General features: G+C 54.0%; 1 protein-coding gene across 1 annotated transcript; it reads right to left on the minus strand.

The window, feature by feature from the left end:
- Positions 1-1989: 1989 nt before the first annotated feature.
- Elavl3 (ELAV like RNA binding protein 3) lies at positions 1990-20249 on the minus strand. Its single transcript, XM_048342289.1, has 7 exons — positions 20210-20249; positions 9785-10004; positions 9528-9631; positions 5001-5154; positions 4663-4888; positions 3510-3548; positions 1990-2320 (listed from the first exon to the last, which is right to left on the minus strand). The coding sequence occupies exons 1-7, from the start codon at positions 20216-20218 to the stop codon at positions 1990-1992; spliced, it is 1083 nt and encodes a 360-aa protein (XP_048198246.1). The 5' UTR covers positions 20219-20249.
- Between the last annotated feature and the right edge of the window lie 1875 nt (positions 20250-22124).

Raw genomic sequence — 22124 nt, forward strand, 5'->3', positions numbered from 1 at the left:
TTTTAAAATTTTTTATTTATTTATTTTTTTCTTTTTTGTTCCTTGCAGCAGAAGCTCCATAGACGTTAAAGAACAACACCAGGAGGGGTGGGGAGAGAGAGTCGGACGTTCGATGAGGCCATGGCTGGACACCAAACAAGAGGACACCGGGGAGAAGGGGAGAGAACCAGAGTTGGAGGGCTGGGGGGGGGGGGTTGGGGGGCTTTGCAATTCTCAGTTCTCACTGGGCCCACAGGCGGGAGAGGGGAGGTGGGTTCCAGGAGGCTCCCAGGGGCTCATGGCCTTTGGCTTCTGTTAAGATTTTTTTTTTAAGAAAACAAACAATGAAAAGTTAGGAAAAGGGGTGCAAAATCCAGACAGAAGCCCAGAGCCGGGGCTCTCTGTCCACCAGCTGCCACCCTCCCCCAATGGGGAAGATGAAAACCCCAACACCCGAAAGGAGGGGGGGAGCATTTGGATGGACAGGAAGGGGGGCCTGGCCAGGATGGGGGTGATGGGTACCTGCTGCCAGGAGGGGGACCTGGCCCTTAGTGGAGGAAAGCTCAGGGCTGGGCCTCCCCCTTGGCCCAGGAAGGCTGAGCCCCAGAGACAGGAGGAAGAAGGGGGTCCTTTGGCCTCAAGTGTTGTGGGGTGGGGGCGGGGCTGCCTCCAGCCCCCCCCCATGATGCCAAAGTAGAAGAGGTATTATGTGTCTGGGTGCACGGTTGCCAGGTATGCACCCCTATTATAGGTGGGCAGCAGGGAGACCCAGAGCCAGACAAAATCTGCAGAGAACCTGGGGCCCAGGGCGGGTTGGGACTAAGCGTGGTCACTAGAGGGGGCCCAGCTGAGGTGACTGGGTCAGGGGAGGGTCTAGCTGGGGACATTGTGCCCTGTGGGATGTGGCGAGAAGGTGTGCATGTCCCTGGGTGTTGTATGTTTAGTGTGTGTGTGCGTGTGTGTCCAGATTGATCTGTCTGCGAGTTTTTGCATCCTGTGGGCTGCAGGACACCGCTGTCCATCCAGGTGTCCGCGGGACTCCCTACCTTTGGATCTATGTTGGTGTGACCCCTGCCCCCCAGACTTCTGTCTCTTTGCTGGGCCCGGATTTTGGCCGCGGAGATCCTGAACGTGTCATGCAGTGTGTCTGTGTGTGTCTCTGGGTGGCCCCATGGTGTCCCAGCCCTTTGCCTCCCACTCCCTGCACGCCCACCTGCCCTGGTTGATGATCATGACCTGCCAAAATAGTTTTCTTTTTTTTAAGTCTTTTTTTTTTGTCTTTTTTTGTCTTTTTTTTTAAGTTCAAGTTCAAGAATCCCCAGTAAAAATTCTCCACGAGGTCTTTTCCCCTTTTTACAAAAATAGAGTTTTTCTTCCCCTCCCACCCCCCCTTTTTTTTGTCATTTTGTTTCAGCTTCCAGCCCTAACCCTCCCCCCCAACCCTGTTCCTCACATTCTACTCAGGCAGGGGCTTGGGGGGGGCGGGGTATCTGGGATGCCCACACCCTTCTTCACGGTTTGCTTTTTTTTTTGGGTGGGGGGGGAGATTTTTAAACCTGTTCCCTCCCTTCTCTCTCCAGGCCCATCTAGGTATTGGGGAAGCCTGGGAAAATGGGGACCTGGGAAGGCACCCTTAGACACCCCAAGCCATCCTATACAGAATGGTTAAGAGGAGGAGGGTACTTGTTTCTGCTTTCTTTTAGCCAAAAAGAGAAACAAAACCTTTTTACCGTGAGCCAAACGAGAGTGACCAGCCCAGCCTGAGATGGGTGGGGCAGGGAAAACAAGGTGGGGGGACCTCCCCCCCGGGAACCCCCAGTTCCTTACAGACCCTTTTGTCCCCAGAGGGCTCAGCTTGTGGCTGTGGCTTCCACAGAGATGTGGGTCTGCCTGGACTGGCTCTCTTGGGCCTCTCTCTCTCTCTCTCTCTCTCTCTCTCTTGCTCTCTCTCTTTCTTGCTCTCTCTTTCTCTCTGCTGCCCAGGGAGGGGAGGGCGGCAGGTGGGCAGGCTCAGGCCTTGTGCTGTTTGCTGGTCTTGAATGACACCTGCAGGACACGCTCACCCAGACGGTAGCCGTTGAGGCTGGCAATGGCCATGGCCGCCTCATCGTAGTTGGTCATGGTGACAAAACCAAAGCCCTTACATTTGTTAGTGGTGAAATCTCGGATGACCTTGACGTTGGTGACCGCCCCGAAGGGCCCAAACAACTGCCACAGCACGCTCTCGTCTGCCTCCGGTGACAGGTTGTACACGAAGATGCACCAGCCGGCGCCTGCAGCGCCCCCCGACAGCCCCACGCCCGCCAGGCCGCTCATGCCGTCAATGGCGATCGGGGAGAACCTGGCGATGAGCGACAGGGGACTACTTTGGGGGTCACGCGGGCTCTGCCCTGACCCCCAGCAGGCCTCCGACCCCACTGACCCCATTGGGACTCCCTGCTGTGCCTGCTCTGCGGTGTCACCTGTGTTGTATTGGTGGTGTCAATCCCTCACACACTCCTGGTTGTCACTTCTCTCTTTTGGTGCCAGCACAGGACCTTGAACTCAGAGCCAAGGCACCATCCCTTAGTGTTTTCACCCAAAGCTGGCGCGCTACCACTTGAGCTACAGCTCCACTTCCAGCTTTTTCCTGATTACTTGGAGATAGAAGTGTCTCCTAAACTTTCCTGCTCCTGGCTGGCTTGGAAGTGTGATTGGTCCTCAGATCTCAGCCTCCCGAGTAGTTAGGGATGTTCACTGAGAACTCCATTTTCAGAAAAGCCCTTGATGGCACACTAAATAACCAATGTGTCACAACAAATGAGCGGAGGCCTCTGCTGGCTGTCACTGCCCCTGGCCCTTCCTCTTGCACAGCCCTGATGGCCACGCCCTGGACTGAGACAGAGATCATGCATAGCAGTAGCACTAATCGCACACATGGCCACCTTTTATTGAGCTCACTCGGGGCCATGATGTTTTGTCCCCAGACCCGAGCCAGGCTCCCAGTCCCCAGGGGAACCTATCACCACAGTAGGGATACAGACAATGTGGGGGCCACAGGTCCACCTCAACTTTGGGTCATTCTACTTTTCTGTAACAAAGATCACCAGCAATGAAATAATAAATAAGTGGTGGATCTCAGACTTAATGGTAGAACCGGAGGACACCCTCCTACCCTCCCTCTCTCCCTCCTTTCACCCTTTTCTTTTCCTTGTGGAGGGTCTGGAGATGGAACCCAGGACGTCTCCAGGTTAGGCAGGCTCTCCTCCACGGAGCCACGCCCCAGCCCCTGTGCCCCGCCTCTCATTGGGTTGGAAAGGGAAGTGGGCGGGGACACAGCCACACCCACCGGGCCTTTCCCAGACACCTGCCAGGCTTCGGTCCCCCAAAGACGCCCCAGGCCGGGAGGTCCCTGCCTTCCCATGGAGTCCCTTCACGACCTCTCCAGTGGTTCTGGGGTACAGCAGGCGGTGGTATGCAGGTGGATCAGGGCCAGGGGCGGGAGGACAGACGTGGGGGGGTGGGGGACAGCAGGGTGGGGGCACTGTTACCTCTTGACTCCGTAGGCCATGTTGAGCAAGTTGTCCAGCCTGTGGAGGGAGAAGCAGTGGTCAGGGGCGGGGGCGGGGGCTGGGACACGGGACAGGCCTGGCCCCCGACGGACACCGCCTGGCACGGCCCCGCCTCCCGGCCCTCCCTGCTGGGTGGGGCCCTGCTTGTCTCTCTGGGCCTCAGGGTCCCCCTCCGTAAAATGGGGACAATGCCAGCTCTGTTCTCATGGGATTGCTGTGCAGAATAACTGAGCTGTGTCTACTACAACTACACAGTAAGGGTCCTGGGAATGTTTAGGGCTGTTACAGAGGGGAAACAGGTGGAGGCGGGGGCTAGGGGAAGGTGCTTTAGTTGGACCTCAATCAGATTTGTTTTTGTTTTCTTTTCGTGCCAGAAGTGGGGCTTGAACTCAAGGTCTGGGCACCGTCTCTTAGCATTTTTACTCAAGGCTGGTGCTGTACCAATGGAGCCACAGCTTCACTTCTGGCTTTTTGCTGGTTAATTGGGAGGGAAATCAACCTCATGGACTTTCCTGCCTGGGCTGGCTTTGAACCTTGATCCTCAGATCCCAGCCTCCTAAGTAGCTAGGATGACAGGTGTGAGCCACTGACACCTGGCTCCCTCCCCCCTTCCTTTCTTCCTCCTCCCCTCCCTCCCCCCTTCCTTTCTTTCTTGTGGTTCTAGGTTTTTAACTGAGGGCCACAAGCAGGCGCTCTACCACTTAAGCTGTGCCCCTAGCCCTTTCTGCTTTAGTTGTTCAGGAGGGGGCTCTAGTGTCTGCCCCAGCTGGCCTTGATTGATAATCCTCCAACCTCTGCCTCCCAAGTGGGTGGAATTAGAGATAACCACCACACCTGGCTTATTTGTTGAGCTAGGAGTCTCATTAACTCCCCCAGGCCCTCTCCTAGCCTGGAACCACGATCCTCTCAATGCAGGCCTCCCAAGGAGCAGAGATTCTAGACAGGAGCCACTGCACCCAGCTTCTCAATGTCTCCCAAACCCTTCACCTCACGAATGCCAGTTGAATTGGCCAGCACGCACTGGGTGCTTTCTGTATGGGAGGGCCTGGCCTCCACACCTGATGGGCCCCCATATTTGCCCTTTTCTGGCCTGGGAACCGGGTGTGCCGTGGGTGGCAGAAAGCCAGCTCACCGGAAACGCTGTGTCTGATGGTGCAGGGGGCCTGCGTAGCGCCGGGCTGATGATTGGTAGAGGTGAGTAAGCAGGGCCTGGCCTGTCTTCTGACTCGGATTGTTGGCGAACTTGACCGTGATGGGCTCGGCCGCGCCCAGCGGCTTCTGCCCGTTCAGTCCTTTGATAGCTTCTTCGGCCTCAATCCTCTTGTCAAAGCGGATGAATCCCACACCCCGAGACACACCTGGCAGGGGGGTGGTGGTGGAGATGTCGTGAGCAGCTGGCCCCCCTTCTGCTGTGACTTTCCTCCCTCTCCCACCCATGCCGTGACCCCTCCCTGCGACCCCAGTACTCACCTGTGACCTGGTCCATCAGGATGCGGGAGGTGATGATGCGCCCATACTGGGAGAAGAGCTGCTCCATTTCTTTCTGGCTCATGGTCTTCGGGAGCCCGCTGACGTACAGGTTGGCGTCTCGGATGGAGGCAGAGCTGGGCCTGGCGTAGGACACCTGGCAGGGGAGGAGGGGACAGTGAACACCCCTGAGTTGTGGAAGAGCCTGAGGGGGCCCTCAGAGAGGGGCCCGGTCGAGGCTGTGATAACGGGGTTTTACCTGTGTAGAGGAGGTCAAAGGACTCATAACTCTGGGATAACAGTCTCTGGATCTGGGTGGCTGGTTTGGGAGACCTAGAAATGCCCAGCTTGCTTGGTATACTTTTTTTTCTCTCCTTCTTTTCAGTGCTGGTAACTGGGGCTTGAACTCAAGGCCTTGGCACTGTCCCTTAGCTTTTTCTCTCTAGGCTGGTGCTCTACCACTTGAGCCACAGTTCTACTCTGGCTTTTTAGCGGTTCTTTGGAGAAATGGAGATAAGAGTAGAGTCTCACAGACTTTCCTGCTGGGGCTGGCTTCGAACCACAATCCTTAAATCTCAGCCTCTTGAGCAACTAGGATGAGAGGAGTTGAGCCACTGGTGCTCAGCTCCCCCTTCCCTTCCTCCCTTCCTCTCTTCCTGTTTTCTTTTTCTGAGTACTCACAATCTTCCACTCTCACTTGCTTACTTGGTACTCTGCCACTTGACACAAGCCTCTAGTCTTGCTTTGTGTGTGTGTGTGTGTGTGTGTGTGTGTGTGTGTGTGTGTGAGTGCCAGTACTGAGACTGAACTTAAGGCCTCTCACTCTTGCTTGGGTTTTTCACTTGTGGCTGGAGTTCTACCACTTGAACCACACCTCCAGCCCTGCTTTTGGCTAGTTGTTTTGGAGAGTCAGTAGGACTTTTCTACCTGCGCTGGCTTTGAATTGTGATCCTCCAGATCTCAGCCTCCTCAATAGCTAGGATTAACCACAACCCTGGTGTGATCAAGAAACATTGATCTTCCTCTTATTTTGGACAATGAGCCTGGAACACTGGTCCTCTTCTCTAGTTGACTGCACTGGGACCCTCAGGGGTCCTAAAGTTTTGTTTTGTTTTGTCAGGCCCAGGGCTTGAACTCAAGACCTGGGGTACTGCCCCTGAGTTTTTTTGCTCAAGACTGGGGCTCTCCCATTTGAGCCACAGCTCCACTTCTGGCTTTTTTGGTGGTTCACTGGAGATAAGAGTCCCATGGACTTTCCTGCCCTGCCTGGCTTCGAACTGCCATCCTTAGATTTCAGCCTCCTGAGTAGCTTGGATGATAAGCTCCTACCTTCCTCAGTATGAAAGCTGAGCCCCATCGTGTCCCCCAGAAGGTTATTCACCCTCTGCCCTGTCAGCCGCTGTCCTGACCTGGCCTTCCACTCCCTCCCCCCACCAGCTCTGGTCCAGCCTCCTCTGTTCTCCCCAAATCTAGCAGGCACAGGCAGCCTTAGGGCCTTTGAGTGTGCTCTTCTCTCCACTTGAACTTCTCAACCTCTCTCTTTTGCAGGCCTCAGCTGCAAAGTCCTCCCTGTGCTCCTCCAGCGGAACATCACCCTCCATTCCCAACTCTATGACTCATCCTTGCTTGTGGATTGCATGAATTCTGGTATAACGGCTAAGTTCCTGTCATTCATGAAGGCCCAGTGACCACGGATACCCGGATGCTGTCTTAAACACTGGTAGCCGTGGACATTATTTATTTCACAGAAACACTGGTGGGTATTGTGAAGTGGGGCGGGGGGAATCTATTTACTGAGCAGCCAGTGTTCTGTGGTCCATTCCATTGTGTCAGTTATCAATGATGGGACATAGGCTCCAAGGCCCACCCCTAAGCACTAACGGGGTGCCCTGTTACAGGAATATGGGGAAAATCATGATTGCTGCCCACATCTATTTTCTATTTCTTCTAAATAGACCTCTGGCTGGCTGGCTAGGGTGGAGGGTCATGGTGGAGGGGTCTGGCTCTTGTTTTGGGTGGTAGGTGCTGAGCCTGAACTCTTGTATTAGAAATAACTGTCATGGGGCTGGGGATATGGCCTAGTGGCAAGAGTGCTTCTCTCCTATACATGAAGCCCTGGGTTCAATTCCCCGGCACCACATATACAGAAAATGGCCAGAAATGATGCTGTAGCTCAAGTGGCAGAGTGCTAGCCTTGAGCAAAAAGAAGCCAGGGACAGTGCTCAGACCCTGAGTCCAAGCCCCAGGACTGGCCAAAAAAAATAACACAAAACTGTCAGGTGCTAGTGGCTCACACTTGTAATCCCAGCTAGTCCAGCAGAGTCAGTCCATGAGACTTGTGTGTGTGTGTGTGTGTGTGTGTGTGTGTGTGTATGTGTGTGTGTGTGTGTGTCAGTCATGGGGCTTGAACTCAGGGCCTGGGTGCCATCCCTGAACTCTTCAGCTCAAAGCTAGTGCTGTACCACTTTGAGCCACAGCACCACTTCGAGTTTTCTGGTGGTTCATTAGAGAGAAGAAGCTCACAGACTTTCCTGCCTGGGCTGGCTTAGAATTATGATTCTCAGTTCTTAAGCCTCCTGAGTAGCTAGGATTACAGGCACCTGATATGAGCCACCAGTGCCCAGCTCCCTGTGAGACTCTTATCTCCAATTAACCAGAAAAAAAAACCAGAAATGGGGCTGTGACTCAAGTAGTAGACAGGTAGCCTTGAGCATAAAAGCCCACAGACTGTCCAGTCCCTCAGTTTAAGCCCCAGGACCAGGGCGCCAGTGGCTTGCTCCAGTAATCCTAACTACTCAGGAGGCCAAGATCTGAGGATCGTGGTGCAAAGCCAGCCTGAGCAGGAAAACCCATGAGACTCTCATCGCCAATGAATCAACAAAAAGAGGGAAGTGGAGCTGGGGCTCCAGTGGTAGAGAGCTAGCTTTGAGCAAAATAGCTCAGTGACAACACTCTGGCCCTGACCTGGGTTCAAGCTCCAGGACCATCATACATTAAAAAAAAAAGCTGGGGGGCTGGGGATATGGCCTAGTGGCAAGAGAGCTTGCCTCGTATACATGAGGCCCTGGGTTCGATTCCCCAGCACCACATATATGGAAAACAGCCAGAAGTGGCGCTGTGGCTCAAGTGGCAGAGTGCTAGCCTTGAGCAAAAGGAAGCCAGGGACAGTGCTCAGGCCCTGAGTTCGAGGCCCAGGACTGGCCAAAAAAAAAAAAAAGCTGGGTGCCAGTGGCTTCCTCCAGTAAGCCAAGCTACTCAGGAAGCTGAGATCTGAGGATCACAGTTCAGAGACAGCCTGGGACTACAAAAGCCCATGATACTCATGATCTCCAATGAGCTACCAAAAAGTTAGAAGCACCGCTGTGGCTCAAGTGATAGAACACTAGCCTTGAGTGGAAAAGCTCAGGGAAAGCACCCTAGTCCTGAGTTCAAAAGCCCTGTAATCCTAGCAACTCAGGAGGCTGAGATCTGAGGATCACCCAGGAGAGAAAGTCCATGAGACTCTTATCTCCAATGAACCACCAGAAAACCAGAAGTGGTGCTGTGGCTCAAGTGGTAGAGCGCTAGCCTTTGAGCTGAAGAGCTCAGGGATGGCACCCAGGCCCAGAGTTCAAGCCCCAGGACTGGCAAAAAAATAAAATAAAAAGACAAGAATTCATACCTGCCACACACTGAGCTCACACGGGTTCCACCCCAAATTGGGCACAGGGCAGCATCACTGTGACACCCACCCAATACTCTCACATCCAGACACACTCACGGGGTGTGGGGGTGACCCATCAGGACATAGAACAACTGTGTGTTGCATAAACATCAGAGCCCACACCTCGGGAAGAACACACCCCAAATCTGAACTCGCCAGGCCCCCCACCCCATCCAAGGACAGCAGCCACTCAAGGCCACATCCACCCTCATAGGTGGAGAATGGGGGGGGGTGGGCAGGGAGGAAGGGGGGCTTCTGGATCAGAAAGGGAAGAGAAGAGATTTCTATACCTCTGTCTTGTCCTCTTGCCCAACTGGGGACCAGATGGGGCATCCCCTGCCTGGCCTCCCCCCAGGGTCCAGGAGCAGATTTGTGGGACAGAACACAACACCACCATGCCCCCCCCCAACCTAGAGAGGGATATTTCCATGGTGACTTCCTCCCTCCCCAGGGAACCTGCACTCCCAGGGTCCCAGCTGCAGCTGTGGGGAGGGGTAAGGGTGGGGGAAAGGCTGCCCCTCATCTCACCCTCCTAAGGCCCTAATTAGGCTCCAGATGGCAGATGGGTTCCCCCTCCCCCCACCCCCACTTCCAGCACAAAAGCAAAGAGGGAGAGCTCATGGGACACCCCCCTCCCCATTCCCCCAAGTCACTGTATCCTACCTCTGGGGCCTAATTCATTTTTCTGAGTCTCCAGAAACACAAGGCTTTGATGATTTTCTCTTCCCCCACCCCCCAGGTGAGGAAACCAAGATGAAGAAAAGCCACAGCCAGATGCAGGAAGAGACAGAGAAGCAGAGCTGGGCGGGGTGCCTGGGGACACTCACCTTGATGGTCTTGGTCTGTAATTTGAGGCCGTTGAGGGTGCTGATGGCTTTGTCTGCGTCATTGGGGTCAGAATAATTCACAAAGCCATAGCCCAGGCTCTGCCCTGTGGTATGGACCAGGGAAAACCTTGTCGTCAAACCCCAGCCTACCAGGCTGACCGGAACCCACCCCCAAGCCCTGGCAGCCCCCACAGCTCCTGCTAATACCCCACCTACTGTGGAGTCCCCTCCCTACCACCCCCAGCGGCCAGGCACACCTGTAATCTTGTCCCGCACCAACTTGCAAGACTCAATGTCCCCGATGCTGCCAAAGAGACTCTTGAATTCATCCTGGGTCATGTTCTGGGGCAGGTAGTTGACGATGAGGTTGGTCTTGCTGTCATCAGTGGCTCCATTAGTACCAAGGAGTGGCCCGTTGGGCAGGGCCGGGCCGGCCGGGCCCCCCCCCACCTGAGACTCCATGGCCCCCAGTATCTGCTGGAGACAACAGGTGGCACCCACTCACCGCCCAGCTCCCACCCCGGGGCACAGCTGGCTTTGGTGACTGAGACAATTATTCCTGCAGGGAGCTGTCATCCCAGCTACTCAGGAGGCTGCGATCTGAGGATCGAGGTTCCAGGCCAGCCTGAGCAGCAAAGTCCATGAGACTCTTATCTCCAATGAACCACCAAAAAGCCAGAAGTGGCACTGTGGCTCAATTGGTAGAGTGCCAGCCTTGAGCAAAAAGCTCAGGGACAGTGCTCAGGCCCTGAGTTCAAGCTCTAGGACCAGCACATACAAAAAAAAAATCCTAATAATTCTTCTCCTTTTTCTCTGCTTTTTTGTTCTGGTATGGGGGCTTGAACTCAGGGCCTTACCATCTTGCTCAATGTTTTTTCTTTTTTTGTTCAAGGCTGGCTGGCACTCTACCAGTGAGCTATGACTATACTTTCAGCTTTTTACTGGTTCATTGGAGATAAGAGTCTCACAGACTTTTTCCTGCCTGGGATGGCTTTGAACTGTGATGATCAGATCTCAGTCCCATGAGGGACTACAGATAAACCACTGATGCCTGGCCTAGACATGGTTCTTAATAATCTCTTTCATTTATTAGGGAAAAAATCAATAAGGCAAATGCCTCCTAATAAGGCAAGGCTGGGGTGCAGTCCTCAGAAACTCAAGATAAGGCCCAGCTACATAGCACACGCAAGGCCTGCATGGGATGCATTGTGAAATTCTGTGCTAAGAAAGGAAAAAAACACAAAACTCCAAACTTGATTCCCAGCTACTCAGGCCGCTGAGATCTGAGGATCATGGTACACAGCCAGCCTGCTCTGGAAAACTGGTGAAACTTTTTTCACCAATTAATCACCAAATCTTTGAGTTAAAGCCCCAGGTGTGCACGCATACACACACACACACGTGCGCGCTCACACACACGCACGCACACTGTAAGAAGTGAAGTGGAGATGTGGCTCAGCTCCCAGCCTTGAACACAAAAAGCTAAGGGCCAGCACTCAGGCCCTGAGGTTCAAGCCCCAGTACCAGCACAGAAACAACCAAGAAACCACTTGGCCTGTGGGCTGGAGGCGTGGCTGAGTGGAGAAGAGATCCTCTAGTTGCAGTGAGGCCCCGACTTCAGGCTCCAGCACTGCAATAAATAAACAGCACATGAAGGTTTGGATGCTGGCGCTCTGGTCCCAGTGTGGCAAGGAAGGAGGGGTGGTGGAACCTTTAAGAGTCAGGGCCCGGTAGGAGGTAATTAGGTCATTTGGGGCATTACTCTTGGAAGAGATTAATGCTCTTCTCCTGGGACCTTGGTTAGTTCTCTCAAGAGTGGGTTGTTTTTGGAGGGAGGATGCTGTGGAGGAAAGCCAGGGCCTTGTGTATGTCAAGCCCTTGAAATATGGCGTGTTACAAGCTGGGGGCAAGTGGCTCACACCTGTAAGCCCAGCTTCTCAGGAGGCTGAAACCTGAGGACCATGGTTCAAAGCCAGCCCAGGCAGGAAAGTCTGTGAGACTCTCCTCTTCCCTAAAACTACCAAAACAAAAAAGGCCAGAAGGGGCTGGGAATATGGCCTAGTGGCAAGAGTGCTTGCCTCCTACACATGAAGCTCTCGGTTCGATTCCCCAGCACCACACATAAGGAAAACGGCCAGAAGGGGCGCTGTGGCTCAGGTGGCAGAGTGCTAGCCTTGAGCGGGAAGAAGCCAGGGACGGTGCTCAGGCCCCGAGTCCAAGGCCCAGGACTGGCCAAAAAAAAAGGCCAGAAGTGGAGCTGTGGCTCAAAGTGGTAGAGTGCTAGCTAGCTAGTCTTGAGCAAAAAAGAACCTCAGGATAGCACCCAGGCCCTGAGTGTAAGCCCCAGGACCAGCACACACACACACACACACACACACACAAAAGGAAACAAAAAGGGAAAAAGAGAATGTGACAACAACAAAAAGAAAAGAAAAAGGAAAAGGGGAAGTCAGGTGTTGATGGCTCATGTCTGTAATTCTAGCTACACAGAAGGCTTATATGTGAGGATTGCGGTTCAAAGCCAGCCTGGGCAGGAAAACACCTGAAACTCTTATCTCCAATGAACCACCACAAAACCAGAAGGAACACTGTGGCCCAAAGTGGTAAAGCACCAGCCTTGAGTGAAAGAGCTCAGGGCCAGCAACCAGGCCCTGAGTTCAAACCCCAAAACTGAAAAAGAAAAAAAAAATTTGGCCTAGTATCCTAACAAGATCATTTTTTCCCTTGAGATAGGTTTTGCTGAGTTGTCCAGGCTAGCCTTGAACTTGTAACTGGCCTGTCTTCAGGCTCCTGAGTAGCAGGGATTATAGGTTTGGCTACTGTTTGCTTGATTCTAAATAGACTTTAAGAAAAAGCATAGAATGTTTATTGAAGTGTTTTCTGTATTTATTGAAATAGATTTTAGGGTTTTTATATATATGTATATATATAATGCTATCTTCATTGATTTTTTTCAATATTAAACCAAGCTTCGTAGGATAAAGCCAACCCAAGACAGTTCGTTTATATACGTTGCTTGATTTTAAGTTTCTTTCTTTTTTTTTTGCCAGTCCTGGGACTTGGACTCAGGGCCTGAGCACTGTCCTTGGCTTCTTTTTGCTCAAGGCTAGCACTCTGCCACTTGAGCCACAGTGCCACTTCTGGCCATTTTCTATATATGTGGTGCTGGGGAATTGAACCCAGGGCCTCATGTATATGGGGCAAGCACTCTTGCCACTAGGCCATATCCCCAGCCCGATTTTAAGTTTCTTGTTTTGTTGTTCTTAATGTGTGCCTGTGTACGAGATGCAGGGGTAAAAGATAGGGCTTTGCACATGCTAGCCAAGTGCTCTACCATTGACCCCTACCTCATCACTGTTCAGTGTTTTGTCAGTCCTGGGGCTTGAACTCAGGCCTGGGTTCTGTCCCTGAGCTTTTTTCTTTTCTTCCTACCACTGTACCACTTTGAGCTACAGCTCTACTTTTGGTATTCTGGTGGATAATTGCAGATAAAGTTTCTTGCCTGGACTGGCCTCGAATGATGATCCTCAGATCTCAGCCTCTTGAGTAGCTGGGATTACAGGTGTGAGCCACCAACACACAGCAGTGTTTTTTGATTTCTGTGCTGAGACTTGAACTCGGGATCTAGGCACTGTTGCTTAACTTTTTGGTTTAAGGGTGGTGCATTTCCACCTGAGCCAGGCTTCTAGTTCTGGCTTTTTTTGCTGGTTAATTGGAGAGAAGAGTCTCTTGGACTTATCTGCCTGGGCTGGCTTCCCACTCAGCCTCCTGACAGCAATGATTACAGGCGTGAGCCACTCTTCCCCAATCTGTGTGGTATTTTTTTTATGCTGCTTGCTATTGAATTCACACAAAGACAACACAGTCAGACAGATTAGAAATCTGAGGCTCAGAGATGTTAAGAAACTTGGGGGGCTGTCACAGCACTTTGAGGATAGCACTAGACCTCAAAGACATGCCTTTCTACTCATTACTTGATGCATGTAAATGTAACCCCCCTGTATATCACCATAATAACAATAAAGTAACTTAAAAAGTATGCCTTTCTAAACTCAGAGATTGTGCTGCCGTTCTCTGACTGTGACATGTGACAGAAAACCAGGCTAGTATTGGCTCAGACAACTCACCAAACAGGTTCCTTATGTTCTTCAGTTAGTAGTACTGGGATTTGAACTCAGGACTCTGAACTTGCTAAGCAGACACTCTACCACTTGATCTACATTTCCAGTCCAGCCCTTTTTTTTTTTTTTTTTTGCCAGTCCTGGGGCTTGAACTCAGGGCCTGAGCACTGTCCCTGGCTTCTTTGCTCAAGGCTAGCACTCTACCACTTGAGCCACAGCACCAGTTCCGGCTTTTTCTATATATGTGGTGCTGAGGAATCAAACCCAGGGCTTCATGTATATGAGGCGAGCACTTTACCACTAGGCCATATTCTCAGCCTCAGTCCAGCCCTTCTTGCTGTTATTTTTGAAATACTTTTTGTTGAGGCCACCTGAACCACCATCCTATTTATGCTTCCAGTTATGGCTGGAAGACTGGAATGCAGGTAAATGCTACCATGCCCAGTTGTTGGTTAACATGGGCGGGGGGGAGGGGGGGCTCTTGTACTCTACCTAGCCTCAAATCCTGATCCTCCCAAGCTCTACCTCCTGGGTAGCTAGGATTACAAACATGAGTCGCTATACTTGGCTGCCCTTATCTTCTTGAGGCTCTGTTTTAGCTTTCAGCAAAGTAAAAATGCTTGGTGATGAATATCTGAAGGGCCGTGTAGCGAGATTGATTGGCAATGTTTGTCATGGACGCGGGGAAGGTAAATGACAGCATCCCTTTATCTTCTATGATGTGGATGGCAAGTAGGTTGGCCTTCTTTAAAACCCAGTGCCACGAAAAGAAAGAAAGAAAAAAGAACAACAACAAAGAAGATCAAAATAGAAAAAGAAGCAGAAGGGTCTGGGAATATGACCTAGTGGTAGAGTGCTTGCCTAGAATACATGAAGCCCTGAGTTTGATTCCTCAGCACCACATATATAGAAAAAACCAGAAGTGGCACTGTGGTTCAAGTGGTAGAGTGCTAGCCTTGAACAAAGAAAGCCAGGGACAGTGCTCAGGCCCTGAGTTCAAGCCCCAGGACTGGCCAAAAAAAAAAAAAAAAAAAGAAAGAAAAAAGAAACAGAAAAAGAAAATTCAAAATTAATTGGCTACATTCAGAAGCCACATTCCCTATCAGCAGGAAAGACCTCAGTGCTCGATTGGCAATGTCTGTGAGGGACACAGAAATGCCAATACCCAGCAGGTGCACCTTGTCTCACCCTGTTCTGTTTTTTGCCAGACCTGGGGCTTGAACTCAGGGCCTGCGCACTGTCCCTGACTTCTTTTTGCTCAAGGCTAGCACTCCGCCACTTGAGCCACATCACTTCTGGTCATTTTCTATACATGTGGTGCTGAGGAATTGAACCCAGGGCTTCCTTCATGTATACGAGGCAAGCACTCTTGTCACTAGGCCCTATTCCTAGCCCCCCAGCCTATTCTTACTCAAAATATATCCATAATTGCACAAATGTTGGACACTACTGTGCACCTGGCACTGTGAAAACATCCTACATGTGATTTTTTTCTTTTCTCATAACCATGCTGAAAAGATGTTCCCTCCCCATCCCATCTCTATGCCTAGTACATGAGGAAGCTGAGGGCACAGCTGGTTTTAAACACCACCCCAGATCGTGCAGCATATAAATGGCTCATAGAAATGACAGATTTGTATATGAGTTTTCCTGATCCAGTGTCTCTATTTCCAACATCAACTGCCAACCAACGCTGGCATCGGCTCTAACATTTCCCAGCTTTGTATTCTCAGATATGCCATTTAATGATTCTGGGCACCTTTTCTGGTCTATGGTGAATTCCAAATTATGAGCACAGTGGCCTGCAAAAAGATCTAAAGCCACATGTGCAGACAGACGGAAGACATTCTGGGATCTGTAAGTAATGTCTGCCATAGGCACAAGCGTGGGAAGTAGAGGCGGCTTTGCCACACCCACCACCATTGCCTCATCCTTGTCCTTTCTTAGCCACCACTGTGCCCCGTTTGAGCATGCTCCAGTGCCAGGCACTGTGGGAGAAGCACTTTAAGTTATCAGTTGAGGGGCTGGGAATGTGGCTTAGCTGTAGAGTGCTTGCCTAGCATGCATGAAGCCCTAGGTTCAATTCCTCAGTACCATGTAAACAGAAAATCCAGAAGTGGCGCTGTGGCTCGAGGTAGAGTGCTAGCCTTGAGCAAAAAGAAGCTCAAGGACAGTGCTCAGGCCCTGAGTTCAAGCCCCAGGACTGGCAAAAAAAAATACCACTCGACTTAGCCTCCATGAAGCAGACAGATCTTGGGCAACCTGAAACAATAAGCTCATTGCCAAAGCTCAATCTGTTTGGGTTCAGAGCTCTTTGGCTTCACTACGGTCATAGCACGGGGGTAGCTCTTAGACTCCTGGGCTGAGCAATACTCCTCCTTCACTCAGCTTCCTGAGTAACAAGGATGATTGGCATGTGCCAACCATACCTAGCTCTAACTAAAGGAATAACTGGGCGAGGATGTGACTCAGGGGTAAAGTGCTCGGCCAGCATCTGAAAGGTCTTGGGTTCCAATTCCCAGGACCATGCAGGATGGGGTAGGAAGAAAGAGACAAAGGATCAGCTTTGCACCTCCATCCTGTCTGGGGGACTCAGGAGAGGTACTCTGAGGCTCCAGAGTTGATTAGTAATGTCTGTACCAGGTGCAGCAACATATAACATGCTCCACAGATCCACATCTGATTGCCCAGCACCACTCATATCATGCCAATAGCAGAACCAGGTATTGAGAGTCTGCTTAGAAGTGTGTGTGTGTGTGTGTGTGTGTGTGTGTGTGTGTGTAAAACTTCCAGGTAAATCTTCCCAACGTTGAACATTCATGAGGCTTTTCCCCAATTGAATACATGAAAAAGTTTAGAATCGAATCTCAGCTCTGAAGGATGTATGTTGATTTGTATGGGGTCACATCTCTAGTAACACACACACACACACACACACACACACACACACAAGAAAGCAAAGCTGAATGCCTTCTGTATACCTCACCTTGGGCATCACTTTGTATGTATGGTGCTAGGAATAAAACCCGACACTTGTTAATTACATATTCAGTCCCTGGGTATTGCCTTTAAACCTACTCTGTTTTTGTTATGTACTCATTCAAATCAAATGTTTACTCCAAGCCAGGCACAATAGCTCACACCTGTAACCCCAGTTACTCAGGAAGCTGAGCTCAGAGGATCATGGTTCCAAGACAACCTAGGCAGGAAAGTCTATCCATAAGGTACTTATCTCCAATGAACCAGCAAAAAGCCAGAAGTGGAGCTGTGGTTCAAGTAGCAGAAGACCAAGCTTTACGGGAAAAACAAAGCTGAGGGGCAGTGACCAGGTCTTGAGTTCAAACCCCAGTACTCATACACATACAAAATAATGATGATGATGATAATAATAATAACTGAATGTTTTTTCCACCATCTTCACTCGTGTTCTGGCTTGTCATGTCATCTTTCTGTGTCTCTGTCTTTTCCACCATGCGACTGCACAAAGCTGCTCCACAAATGGAGATGAATTCTGAGCTCTCATCCAGGCACAGCAAGATACAGAGTTCTGAGGCTGGGAATGTGGCTTAGTGGTAGAGTGCTTGCCTAGCACACATGAAGCCCTGGGTTTGATTCCTCAGTACCACATAAACAGAAAAATCCCGAAGTGGCGCTGTGGCTCAAGTGGTAGAGTGCTAGCCTTGAGCAAAAGCAGCTCAGGGACAGTGCTCAGGTTCCATGTTCAAGCCCTAGGACTGGTACAGTAGTACACACCTGTTATCCCCAGCTACTCAGCAGGCAGAGAGCTGGAGGAACACAGATCTAAGGAAGGCTAGGCAATGAAGCTCTATCTCAATCAACAAACCAAGCATAGTGACTCACACCTATGATCCCAGCTTAAACAGGAAGTGTGGGTAGGAGGATCTTCACCTGAAGCCAGCCTTTTGAGACCCTGTTAGAAAAATAATCAAAACTAAAAAAAGGAGATGGGGGCATGGTTCAAAGACTAGCTCACTTGCTGAGCAAGGTCAAGACACCCAGTGCTGTCAGAAACAACAGCTAAAAATCCTGGCGCTCACTCTGCTGCACCTTAGCTGCTCAGGAGACTGAGATCTGGAAGACTGTAATTCAAAGCCAGCCCGGGGCAGGATAGTCCCTGAGACTCTTATCTCCAAGGAACCAGCAAAAGGCTGGAAGTAGTGCTATGGCTCAAGTGGTAGAGCACCAGCCTTGAGTGAAGACGCTAAGGGGCAGTGGGAGGCTCTGGGTTCGAGCCCTAGTTCTGGTGTGTGTGCATGTGCACGCCTGTCACACACAGATGATGTAGTTGGCATATAGAGATACTGGCTCCCCCCTCAGCACCCCTCCCCCCCAACTCGGGTGCAGTTCGAGGTGAAAGGGTGGGTCACAGTGGAAGCAGCCTGCGAATCTCCCTACCCCTTACTGTCGGAGCTAGGGCTTAAGTGGGGAAAGTGTGGGGAAAGATCATCGTTGCCTTTCCATCCGCCAGGGCTGAGCCGGCTTAGCCCATAATGGGGATCAGATTAGCGGCATCCACACCTGCTCGGGCCCTGCCGGCAGTCACTCGGCGGCGGCCTGATGGGACCTCCAAGCACTGGCAAGGAGGAGAGATGAAAGGCCAGGGAGCCCACTTGCCCACCCTTCCTGGCTCTTCTCTAGGGTCCCAGTTCCTCCCTTCCTTTTACTTCTCTCCTTTCTCTGCGTCTCTCTCATCCCAAGCCCCTCTGGTCCTCCTTCCCTACCCCACCTGACATACGGATGTTGCCAGAAACACACCTAAAGCCACTTTGCTTCTTCGACCCTGCTGCCTCTGGCCCTCTGGATCCCCAGCTGTGGCCCTGGGCCCCAGCCACGGTGACAGATGCCCGGAGGCCGGCGACAATGGGGCATTGAGGAGGCCCACCACATGGTGCTGGCCGGACCGCCTCCCTCCCCGCCAGTCCCCCTGCTATATCTCTGCTTGGTACCTCCTCCCGTCCGCAGGGGCGCAGGCCCTCGGGTGACCTCTGACCACACCCTCTCCCTCTGGGAGCCTCAGTTACCCCTTTTTGTCGGTGGGGGGAGGGGGATGTAAAATGAGGGGGTGAGGATGGGAGGTCTGGAGGGCACCACACCCCAGGGTTTCCACACCTGGGTGAGGTCCGGAGCAGGGAAGCAACCCTCCCCGGGTCACACCTAGCAAGTGAGATGGGCTTTGGGGTCGGAGGGGGGGGGGGGAAGGGGAGTAAGGTGGGCGGGTCCCAACGCCTAGGAAAGAAGAAGCCGAGCCCTGGAGAGAGTGCCTGCAATCCCTACCACCACCATCCCCACCCACCGCGCCAGCCCTGGGCACGGAAGAGCGGCCCAGAAAGAGCCCAGGGGTACAGAGGCGCACGGGCCGCGACCGAGAGACGGGAAGAGCGGAGAAGGGAGGCCCGGGCGCTGGGACCAGACAAAGGACGCGCGGCGGCGCGGGGAGCGGAGAAGCGCGGCAGGGGCGGGGGTGGGGCAGGGGGCGGGGCCACACCCGGATAGCCCCGCCTCCGGGACTCGCCCTCCCGGGCCGCCCAGTGGAAACGCGAGGACTCGGGCGAGGCCGGGTCCCCTGGGGCCCTGGGGGCGTGGCCTAGATGGGTGTGTGTGGGCGTGGCCAGACTGGGCGTGGCTGGTAGGGCGGGGCCGCGCGCTCAGGAGCTGACCAGCTTCGTAGCTGCTGAAACCACGGAGGCGCGGGGCGAGCGGTGCGGGCGGGCGGGCGAGCGCGTTCAAGGTCACCCCGCGGCCCAGAGTCCTGGCGGGGTGGGACGCTTACACTTGGTCCTAGCGGCTTCCTCAGTTCCCTATTCCCCTCCTTCCACCCCTCCATCTCCCAGGAGGCGGGGGCCCAGGAGCCGAGAAGCGCTCCACACGCCCCGCACCCGCCCCGCGGGCCCTTCCCTCCCCTCCCCCTCCCCGCAGCCCGAGGCGCCCGCGCGAGGCTACGGCCTGCGAAGAAGCACCGAGAAACAAAGGGACGCGGCAGCGGCGGCGGCGGGCCCGCGGGGCCCTCGGGGCGCGCCCCCTCCGCGCCCCTCCCCGCTTGCCGCAAGGTCGACGGGGCTGGAGGACGAGACGCCCGCCTTCCGGGCGCGGTCGAGGCCTGGAGCGCCCGATCCGACGCCACCCGCCTCCCCTAGGCTTTTGGGGACGCCGCGCCGCCGGGGCCTGGCCCCGCGTCAGTCATCGAACGGTCCCGCATCCGCTCCGGCAGTCCGCGGGAATCCGGGCCTGGATGGAGGAAGCATCCTCCGCCGCCGCGGCCCCTCCCCCACCAGGCCTTCTGGAGAGGGGGCCATCCCGCCTCCCGGGCGCCGCAGGACGCCCCCAGAACGACCGCCTGGCGCTCCAAGGCCTCCGAGGCCAGGCTTTAAGCGCCCCCCCCCAACACTCGGGGCGCCGCCCTGCCCCACTCGCAGGCCCGAGGCGCGGTCCTACCCCCCCCCCTTGCACACCCGGGCCTACCTCGGCCTGGTCCTACCCCCCCCCCCCACCCGCCATCTCCGCGGGTCCGGCCCCTCCCCTCGGCGACCAGGGAATACCTACAGTGACCATTCTCGTGTGCCCGGCGGGCGCGGTCCGTGTTGAGGGCGGCTCCGGGGGTCGTGCTCTCCTAGGGGGTCGCCCGATGCGCACGCCGGGGTCCCGCCCGGGCGGCTTCGGGTGCGGCCGCTGCAGAGGCGGCGGCGGCAGCGGCGATGAAAGCGGCGGCTCCCTCGAAGGCCGAGGATGGATGGACCCGAGCCCGAGGATGCACGCTCCGGCGACCGGGCCCCGGGGTGGCCTGCGGGCGGCCGGGGATGGAAGAGGGAGCCGGACGCGGGATCGAGGACGCCCCACTGCGCGGCCCCGCGGGGCCCGGGGTGGGTTCGTGCGCTTCCCGACAGAGACCGCGGCGTTCGGGCTTCTGCTGCCGCCCCTCGGTCAGGCCTATGGGGGACCCCAGTGTTCAGTCCGCTCCCCTCGCCCTCCCTCCCTCCCTCCCTCCGGCCTGCGCTGCGCGCTCCGAGCTCTGGGCCGCGCAGCCGCCGCCCCCAGCCCTTTATAGCAGCAGCTGCCGGCGCCGGCGCTGCTCATTGGCCGCCGCGGCCGGGCGCCGCCTCCCCGTGGCTCCCGACGGCGCGGCAGGTGGAAGCCGGCACGCTCCGGCCCGGACTCCGCACCCCCACCCGCCGCGGAAAGCTCCGCCAGGATGCGGAGGCCGCGGCCACTCCGGAGGCTGAGATCTGGGGATCGCGGTTCGAAAACAGCCCAGGCAGGGAAGCAGGCGGGAAAGTGTGTGAGGTCTACCCGAAAAGCCAGAAGTGGAGCTGTGGCTCAAGAAGTAGAACACGAGCTTTGGACAGAAAAGAGAGAAAGAGAGAAAGAAAGAAAGAAAGAAAGAAAGAAAGAAAGGAAGAAAGAAAGAAAGAAAGAAAGAAAGAGAGAGGAAGGAAGGAAGGAAGATCAAGGACAGAGCCCAAGCCCTGAGTTCAAGCCCCTGCAACACACACACACACACACACACACACCATTCACGGTACATTCTGGAAGCTACAGAGCTACTTCCAGTTTCCAACTGAGGAATCGAACCCAGGGCTTCATGCATGCTAGGCAAGCACTCTGCCACTAAGCCACATTCCCAGCCCTTGGGCAAGCTTTCGTGAGCAGTCCTTTTGTCTGAAGACAGAGTAGGTTCTCTTCCTTGGTGCAGCACCAAGATCTCGGGGATGAGGGAGGGTGAAGACAGGAAGGAAGTGCTGGTGCAGGACGTATGACCCCCCCCCCCAGAGGCGCTGTCCACAGAGAGCACTGAAAGGGACTAAGAATCAGGACGACAGCATGCAGAGGTGAGAAGCATCATTAGCGCTGAGCAGGGGGAACTGGAGTGAGGAACTCGGTCTTCTCAGGACGACAAGGGGGGCAGGGCATCGGAGACTTCCGGAGGTTGAGATCTGAGGATCTCGTTTGACCTAGGCCAGCCAGGGCAAGTAAAGTCCATGAGACTCGTATCCCCAATTAATCACAGAAAAAGACGGAAGTGGCGCGGGGGCTCAAGTGGCAGAGTGCTAGCCTTGAGCAAAAAGGAGAGCAGGGACAGCACCTAGGAACCGAATTTAAACCCCTAGACCCGCAAAGAAAAAAGAGGAAGAAAAGGAAGTGATTAATGCGGTTGGCCCTAATCTAGCGCCTGGAGAGTAACTGGGTTGGATTTTGAGTGGGTCAGATACCTCTAGAGTTCAAATTGGGTACTAGCACCCTTCAGTGTAAGGGAATTCCACACTGCCCTGAAGAAGGTTAAGAGGCTTGGGCTCAGGGTTCTAGACAGCCTCCATTGGAATCCTGCAGGAGGAAGCCATGAGTGCTTCTTGGAACCCCTCTAGCACGTGGGTAGGGCTGTTCCAGCACGTGTCCCGGCTTTCTGGGCTCCTTATTCGTTGGTACCGGGGCACACGTGTGTGTGTGTGTGTGTGTACGTCGG

This window comes from Perognathus longimembris, chromosome 3 (genome assembly GCF_023159225.1).
Source record: "Perognathus longimembris pacificus isolate PPM17 chromosome 3, ASM2315922v1, whole genome shotgun sequence".
Taxonomy (NCBI): Eukaryota; Metazoa; Chordata; class Mammalia; order Rodentia; family Heteromyidae; genus Perognathus; species Perognathus longimembris.

Excerpts from the sequence above, each read along its gene's own strand:
- Elavl3 (XM_048342289.1), bottom strand. Across the intron at positions 9,632-9,784 it reads GGTGCGGGACAAGATTACAG|GGCAGAGCCTGGGCTATGGC; the intron begins GTGTGCCTGGCC and ends TCCATACCACAG. Across the intron at positions 3,549-4,662 it reads CATCAGACACAGCGTTTCCG|GCTGGACAACTTGCTCAACA; the intron begins GTGAGCTGGCTT and ends CTCCCTCCACAG.